This window comes from Fragaria vesca, linkage group LG3 (genome assembly GCF_000184155.1).
Source record: "Fragaria vesca subsp. vesca linkage group LG3, FraVesHawaii_1.0, whole genome shotgun sequence".
Taxonomy (NCBI): Eukaryota; Viridiplantae; Streptophyta; class Magnoliopsida; order Rosales; family Rosaceae; genus Fragaria; species Fragaria vesca.
This window is the reverse complement of record NC_020493.1, coordinates 7944716-7953793: the sequence shown is the minus strand read 5'-3', so window position 1 is coordinate 7953793 and position 9078 is coordinate 7944716. Positions and strand designations below refer to the sequence as shown.

Sequence of the window (9078 nt, the reverse complement as noted above, 5' to 3'; positions counted from 1 at the left end):
CTCCTCTCTCTCTCTCTCTCTCTCTCTCTCTCTCTCTCTCTCTCTCCATAAGCAAGTTTCTCTGAAGAAACAATCATATCCATAAAAGGGCATTTATCATTTCCTCAATCCACTGGTAAGAATGTTATATATCTTTCTTTGATCTTTTATCCAATCCATTATTAGTTTCATTGTCAGGTTAGTTTTTTTTTTTGTTTTTTCTGTCATTCATTTCATTTTCTGTTTGGTACATGCGCGCCTTAATTGTAGAAACGTTTGATTCAGCCAAGTTCTGTGCTTTAATAGTTTTCCTCATTGGTTTTGAATCAACCCGTCATTGAAGAACAATCATTTGTTGATGAAATCATTCAATTTGGTTATGGTGGTGTTTTGTTGAAGCTTTCATATTTTGGAACATTACAATTTTGCAACTTGCATGCCTATGAACATTTGATCCCCTTTGTCTCTTTTAATCTGGGTAGCCAATATGATGACACATAAAGTTCTTGGATTCTATCTGTTTGTGAAGTCTGCAGCATTTTTGGTTGGTCTAAAAAGTTGTGATGTATTTTCTGCCTGACTGCCTATGGATTTAGTTGGAATTTTGATGCGGTTGTTCTGATAATCAAACACCCAGTATTGGTTATTGCATGTTATTAGTGCTGCTGGGAAATTCTTTGTTTCCCATACTGAACTTGTAACCACATATGTCTAACAATTTGATTAACATGAGCTTACAGAATTAGCTTGTTCAGAAACTGGGGATTCATCTTTGATTGTTTGGGTTGATTGAGGTGCAACTGAGTGTAAAGTTTGAATCTTTTATTTGTGTGGCTACCTTTTTCACTTTTACCATCATTTTTGCTCAGATGGGTTGTTTGACATTTCCTTTTGCAGGTCATTCTGTCTAGACTAGAAAGAATTCCTTCCTTGGCTGATTGTAACTTATGAGTAGAAACATGAATCATCGTCCAATGGAACTGGGGAGGCCTGCCTCAGGTATGCTTGTAATATTCTGGTAAAAGAAATGGAGGGGAAAGAAAATAACAGGAAAAGACATTGTCAGTACTTTATAGTGTATCTTTGTGTGTGAATGATTTGCTGAATATACTCTTCTTATTCTGGCTTCTTGGACAACTATGTATGCATTTGCAATCTTAATAAAAGCGACACTTTAATCTAGAAGTGAACGATATACTTGTTGCTGTACAGGTAAAAGAAAGTTGAAGGATTTATTGCTGCAAAAAGATAATCGCACTTGTGCTGATTGTGGTGCTGCTGATCCTAAATGGGCGTAAGTTCTTTCCTCTTGATATCTTAGAATATATGCTTTGGGTCGATGCTTGTATTTCCTATCTCCGGTACTGTTTGAGACATGCTTGTTTTATTTATGTTTAAGAATAAGAGTTTAAAGATGAGTGTGTTTTGCTAATCCATTGATTGGCTTCCTATACATTGATCCAGAAAATTGTATTAGACATTATCATTAACATCCTACTCACCTTTCCTTATCCTTCTCACTACTATGATGTAAAGAATCTGTTTGTAACCGCATTTGCAGGTCAGCAAATATTGGAGTTTTTATATGCCTAAAATGTTGTGGCGTGCACAGGAGTCTTGGTACACACATCTCAAAGGTAAGTGCTCCTAATTTCTGGAAAAGCCACATGTATGCTGTAACATGTACTTGCAGTTCATGTTCTATCAGCTAATATGTCAGAAAGAAATATATCATATTGTTGGACATAGAATTCAAATGGCCCTAACAAAGATAATTTTTGTTTCTCAGCAACCATCCTCTTGCTTCTTTCTAAAATAGGTATAAGAAACCACACTGTTTTACAAGTTAACTTCTCATTCTGTTTGGAGTTTTAGTTGCAGGATGTTATATGACAAAATGTAAAGAAAAATTCAGAAACCATGGATATCATTTAATAGATATGCATGATTTATTGACAAAGCACAGAAATGACACATTTGCATAGTTTTGACTTTGGAGTATGACAAACTTTTGACCTCTAGTTATTTTTCCTTATAAAATGGAAGCTGTGACTTCATAAACAAGAATAGTTGATTAATCCCTTCTGCTTCAAATAAGTTCATTAATATTTTCAACATCAACTGTCCTCTTTGGGTTGTTTGAGTTGCAAGAATTTATTCCAATCTTAAGGAAACTGAGGAATTTTATTTATTTTCATTTACCATGAATATCTCTGATCCTAGCATGGTATCAGGAGAGACTATTCAGTATGACCATTGTGCTGGGCCTGACTCTGGCAGAACGTAGTAGATGCATATGCTTGGCCTGATGAATTTCAAATGTATTATGTATTTGTCTCAATATAATTTGAAATGTCAGGTTTTGTCTGTGACACTGGATGAATGGTCTGATGATGAAATCGAGGCTATGACTGAAGTTGGAGGGAATTCTTCTGCTAACTCAATCTACGAGGCTTTTCTTCCAGAAGGATATTCAAAGCCTGGACCAGATGCTGGTCACGAGGAACGTTCAAAGTTCATCCGGTTAGTTATGATATAGAAGTTACCTTGAGCATATTCAATGTTTGGCTCATTAGTCAGATTATTAATTAAAGCAGTTGCATGATATTTCGTGTAGGTCAAAGTATGAGCTTCAAGAATTTCTGAAACCTAGCTTGCGGATTAACTCAGCAAGTAAACCTCAAGAAACTCCAAAGATCTCTGTTCAAACAAGCTTTTCTAGAAAGATTATGGATAGTTTTCGTTCAAATTCTTCAAAGCCTACGGTAAATTCTGTCATTCCTTGTGGGCCTTCAAATTATGCCGAGTTATGGTGAAAATGCGTATGAGTGAGATAGACTTCTGTTACTCAATATATGTGGCATCTGGTCCATGTCTCTTTTGGTAGTAATAACAACACAATTACTTCATATGAGTGCCATTTGCATTTGGACTATGGACTAGTATCATAACTTTGGTTCATTTTATTCGAAATTTGTTACAGGACGGTATGGTAGAGTTCATTGGATTATTGAAGGTAAAGGTGATTAAAGGGACGAATTTAGCTATCAGAGATATGATGACAAGTGACCCTTATGTCATCCTTACTCTTGGACGTCAGGTTAGCCATCTTTCGCTTTTGCTTTTCCTTCATACCCGAATTTACAGAATTGGCTGTCTTTTTCGTGCATGAAGAGTATATGTTCATACTATCTTCCTGTCTCTAGATGTCACATCTTGCTACTCTCTTAAAGTGGCATCACTTCAATTGATCAATGGTTGTTTTAATTTTTTTTTTTTATTAGACTGGACTGATATATTGATCAAATTATTTAAGCTGCAATTCACATCAGACTGACATTCTTTTTATGATGATGTTGGTGATGCAGACTCTTCAGACAACTGTAGTAAAGAGTAACTTGAATCCGGTCTGGAATGAGGAGCTCATGTTGTCTGTTCCCCAGCGATATGGACCTTTACAGTTGGTAAGGATATCTATGCCTATACAAATGGCTCATTTTTCATTCCGTGACTGAAATATCGGAAACATACAGAAACTCATGTATTACTGAGTTGGCATCTTGTTACTCTACATTTTTAAGGTACCCACAATAGGTGTGTATGATTTTGTAGGCACATCAGTCCTAGTTTCCAGATGTTTCAACAACAAGACTAGTCATTCATTCTTATTCTTCCATAATGAATGGAAGCACTTCATATCCAACCCCCTTTAGTCGTATCACTCCTATGTTAACATGGACTTCATATCTTTGTGAAATTAGTGTTAATAAACGTTTGTCCTCAGAACTACAAGAAAAATACCTACTGTAAAGGATACCAGACCGCTTATCCAATTTTTTCGAAATATGCATAGAAGTCTACTTTATGCTCAACTAGTTCAAAGAATATGCCCAGTGCATGCTTACACATATGTGCAAAGAGATTTTTTGCGCCCCCCCCCCCTTCGTAAATTATGGGAATATTGTTGTTGATTAGCATTTGCAGTGCTCATTTTGTGTTAGTTGGTAAGGGAAGTGCCTAATATTATTTCTCACGTTACAGCGAGTGTTTGATCATGACTTGTTCTCGGCCGATGACATAATGGGAGAAGCAGAGATTGATCTTCAGCCCTTGATAACATCTGCAATGGCGTTTGGGGATGCAGGAATGTTTGGGAACATGCAAATCGGAAAATGGCTGAAGTCACATGACAATGCCCTCCTAGACGATAGCACTGTCAACATTGTTGATGGTAAGGTAAGACAGGCGGTGTCCCTCAAGCTCCAGAATGTGGAATGTGGAGAACTAGATTTAGAACTAGAGTGGATGCCTCTTGAGCAATAGGTAAATATATTACTTGCCCTTCCCCATTTTTCTGAATAGGATCTGTAATTTTGGTTTAGCTGTTGGTTTGGAATGACACCATAGAATTGTGTCTCCATTCTCTCCGGTATTTGTTTATATAAATATTGAATTGTTCCCCATTTGATTGATAAAAATGAGAGCACAAGCCTCCTTGTACACATTGCTTTTCCTTGGTTCCAATGACTGTAGTTGTAATGTATGATTTGCCTTTATTTTGTTTAGTGATTCCAATGAAATTGTCAAATTGTCATTACTAGTGCACAAGACCTGAACATCTGATCAAGAAAGAAAAACAAAGAGGAAGGTTATTGTGCTACAAGTTGAACCAAAATTGTGATTCATTCTAGAAATCAGGACTACTCACTTATCAATTGAGTAAGTGGCGGAAAGGATTGTTCTGTTGTAGTCCTTTAGAAAAAGGAAAAGGGAAGTGAATCCAATTCTTGTTTAAAGATTCAAAGCAAGCAAGCCATTTCTTTCTTTGGTTCTTCAGCATTACCATTGCAATGCCAAGGACCCCATCATCATCATGTTTATGGATTAAGTGCATCATTAAGCACTGTACACTGGTCCAGAAACTAACGCTTGTCAACAATGTTAGCTGGATTTAAAGTTTTAAACTACACCACCCGACAATCTCCTTCAATTTCATAATAATTGTGATATAAGAATCATATCCCTAGCTAACGAATAACTAGCACTTAGTCCCAATCAAAATGGTGGTTGATTCCAATATATATCTGACAAGATGTAATTGCATCACTATGCAAATTTAAATGAGGCACTGTTGCTTGAAACTTCGTATTTTGTTTCCAAAAAAGATTTCAAAGCAACTTGAGATTAAGAATAGTTTTCTACTCTCATTAGACTCAAAATCGATAATAGATAAAGGCATTCGAAACTTCATAAAGTAAGTAGATATTAGATAATGATAGTTTAACATCTCTCATACATACATAGTAAAACAACGTACACACTTCAAAACCAAGATCACCATAACAGAATAAGCAAGTGTTTATGCGAATTTATGTAGCGCTAGTGATCAAAAACAATTTGTTCAGTAATACAACACATTTGTATCATCAAATAATCACGATTTTTAATTTTTTATTTCTAGCAAAATATTAGTAAAGATTTGAACTCCAAACTTTTCTCGAACATCAAATGAATGTGATACATCAATTTTCCAGAAATGGGACTAATCAATTTTCCTAAATTAGTTTATTTACATAACATGAAATTAGCAAAATTAAGAATTAACCAAGTGGAAAAGAAAAGACAGAGATCCACCTTTCAGGAAGAAGAAGCTTCTGCTTTCCGCTTTCGGCGTCTCATCAGATAAACAAACGCCGACGCCACAAAGAGAAGGACACCTGTAATCCCGCAAACCAAGCTCACCACCACCAGCACATCCCTCACGTGACCCCTCCTCCCCCCGTCACGTGCCTGATTCACTCCCTCCCACCACGACGTGTCGTTCGAGTTCATCGCCTTCGGCAACGCCACCCCTCCCGCCTCTCCTCCCCCCCCTCCCTCCTCCTCCTCCTCCGCTGAAGAACGACTTCGCCTCCGCCGGCGCCTCTGACGTATTCCCCCCCGCCGGCGTGTACCCCAAGCCGTGATCCGACGGCCTCAGCTCCCGCGCTTCCGATCCTATGGGCGTCGATATCACCATCATCACCATCACCAACACCAACAGTACTACCATCTCTCTCTTCATCTGTAGTACTCTTAGAGACGCGGACGGCGTCGTTTTATAGGAGCAGTGGTGATGAGCCAAGTGAATACTGTGGGCTAGGCCTTGTGTTTTGTTGTCGGAGACCAATTTCAAGTGAGCTGGAGAAGAAGAAGAAGGACGGTGAGTAATATATATATGTGTGTGTGTATGAATGAATGAGAGTGAATAGTGTGAGGTATTGAATGATGTGGTCGCTGTTTCCTTTTCATAAGATCGCCATTTTGTGTTTTGTCGACTACTACTACTACTAGTAGAGGACTTCTAGTCTTCTACTTACACCAGCAACCATTGATGGTGAGCTCTCACTCTCCACCAACGGCAACCTAGCTGGAAAGCACACATACGCGTACGTGGGACAGTTTTTAAAATTTTGCATTGTGATTGGAAAATGGGTGGATTTTTTGTGTTTAAAGTTACCATGAGATTACGATTGATCATGTAATGTCTGATCATTTTGACAGCTTCATGAATCCACTCGGAGCAGAGGTTCTAACAAAACTTCCACCACCAGGGCTGCAAAAAGTAGCTGGGACTGGGAGGATGAAATTACGTACCTAGATGAAGAGGGTGAGATATCAGTTACTCTATTGATCGAATAGGGTAATGTACGTAGTAGAACATGTGAATGGTGGGTGGGAATGATTTAACTCGTTGCACCTTTTTTGCTTGTGTCATAGTGAAGCTTGTGCTTTGTATTTTATAGAGGTGAGTGGTTGCTGTTATCTAAAGTTGGGGTTTAGATGGAAAGAATAGGATCTCATTTCATTCATGATTCCATGACCTAAGAGTAAATTGTCATGTGACTCATCCTTCAACTATCATTCATGTGATTATGTGAATATGATAGAACATATGCCTTATGGTAGCTTTATATTTAAGCCTAACTAACTTAGATGTTAAGTTACATATATATAGATATCTCACCGATCAATATCTTTTGGATTCTTAGATTATCTTCAAACTTGAATAACTAACACTTGACCTAGAGTAAATTGTAATGTGACATTGTGACTCATCCTTCAACTATCATTCATGTGATTATGTGAATATGACATAGTCCCTAAAACATTATTGCGCTATATAGTTCTAACTAACTAAGATGTTAAGTTACGTACGTATATATAGACCGTATGCTTAATATTTGTAAATCATGAGGAAACATTTAAATTGATCCAGATTTATTAGTGGAAAAATAATAACAGCTATATTGGTGAACTATATATCGAGTCCGTTGGAGGTCTGATTTTTCTCTTTTCTGTGTTTCACGCTCGCCAAAATAACAAAGTTGTTCTAGGATATTCTCTATGTGTGCCTTAGCCTTATGCCAATAGGATATGTAGTTAGACTAGATCTATGTATTCATATCCTTACCATATTGGTATTGTGTAATTCCCTATATAAAGGGCTCCTATCAATGAATAAGATGATGATTCTCTTGCTATCTCTTTGTCTCTACACTTTATCCTTCATCACGTTATCATGCACTTTGTTCTAACCCTAGAGTCAATAGCCCACCATTTTTTTTTCTAAACCCTAAAAACCAAAACCCTAAAATCGGGCAGCCTTGTTTTTCCCGATTTCCGACCAAAATTCCAACTGTTCTCCACCGGAATTTTATATCCCCAGAAAGCTCTCTCCGTCCCGGATCCAACGCCGCCGGTCTCACCCTGATAACCGGCCGGAAAGTCTCCGAAACGGCCGCCGGAAGATTCCAGAGCGCCCCCGCTACCGACCACCGGTTCACCACCTTCCCTTGCTCCGATCAACCTGAAATTTTGACAGCAGCTTCCCCATCCAGAGCTGCTCCTCCTATCAAATTTTCAGCCCCAAATTCGAAGTATAAGTAGGCGAAACGTTATTTCTCCTCTCGGCAACCTCTAGAAAGGTATGTTTTTTGAAACCTTAAACTTTTCCAAGTTCAATAACTCGGGGAGGATAAAATCCTTTCCTCCCTTCTCCATCTCCATTCTATGCTTGGGATTTTGTGCGGGCAGGTACCCAAATCCCAGAATTTTATTCGCGGGTCAAGAGTGTGTTTGATCACTCTTGTTTCTTTGTCCGGGTTGTGTTTGATCAACCCCGATCTTTCACCGGATTGTGTTTGATCAATCCGAGGTCCTTTTCCGAATTGTGTTTGATCAATTCGCGGTCTTTCCGGATTGTGTATGATCAATCCGAAGGACAAACCATTAAAAGCATCGTTTGTGACCTCTATCGAGTCTCATAACAGCTTGGTTTTGTATGCAAGAGCAATGTAACATTCTGCTCCTTTGAGTTTTGACGTACTGGATGCCTAAGGCGGATCTTCGCTTGGTATCTGTGGAACCTTTCATTGGAAAGGATTAAACCATATGTTTTGACCCCCAGGCTAACAAGCCTAGATGCCGAGATTTCACATCTCATGTGCTCAAAGTCTTTGACGCGCCACATCGACAAAAGCCTTCAATGGCAATCTGTGCAAAAAGTAATGACCACAAAGTACTGTGGAATGCACTCATGGAGCGTTTCTCGAAACGTTCATATAACTCTCCTTGTTGAGTTATTAGACAAGTGGATTGCTTACCACCTTAATTGACTACATATTGTCGATGATCTTTTGTGGCATCATGATCCATAATCTTTAGCGGATTCGATCATCATCAAGTTCTCTAGGTCCTCCAAGTTGGTGTGGAATTACCAACGAGACTTGATTTTGATCATACAAACAAGAATTGTATACGCTAATGTGATAAACTTATTTGGGATTATCCTCTAATGTGGGGACAACAATACGGGTCATGGCAACGGCAGAAAATGTCGTGCCGATGTCTAGAAAAGAGGGGGAGGTGTTGTCGGCTCTAATAGCGACACTCCCGATCTAGACACCATTTTGTCAAAACTACTCACGTCAGCTCATGACATTAATGCAACCGTTGTGGATCTTCGGATCACTGGTTCAAGATTGTCAAGCTCCTTTAAATTGTGAATGCATACAAAAAGGTATGGAAAATCAATATGAGGACAAGAACGTCATCCTC

General features: G+C 38.5%; 2 protein-coding genes across 2 annotated transcripts; both read left to right on the top strand.

Moving 5' to 3' along the window:
- LOC101308158 (ADP-ribosylation factor GTPase-activating protein AGD12-like) lies at positions 1-4539 on the top strand. The gene is made up of 9 exons (XM_004293937.1): positions 1-115; positions 877-978; positions 1192-1273; positions 1541-1616; positions 2339-2502; positions 2597-2744; positions 2963-3079; positions 3348-3443; positions 4021-4539. Exons 2-9 carry the CDS (start codon positions 927-929, stop codon positions 4300-4302), a joined length of 1017 nt encoding a protein of 338 aa, XP_004293985.1. The 5' UTR covers positions 1-115; positions 877-926; the 3' UTR covers positions 4303-4539.
- A 560-nt stretch (positions 4540-5099) lies between these two features.
- LOC101295988 lies at positions 5100-6363 on the top strand. The gene is made up of 3 exons (XM_004295557.1): positions 5100-5233; positions 5880-6181; positions 6274-6363. Exons 1-3 carry the CDS (start codon positions 5100-5102, stop codon positions 6324-6326), a joined length of 489 nt encoding a protein of 162 aa, XP_004295605.1. The 3' UTR covers positions 6327-6363.
- Positions 6364-9078: the final 2715 nt, after the last annotated feature.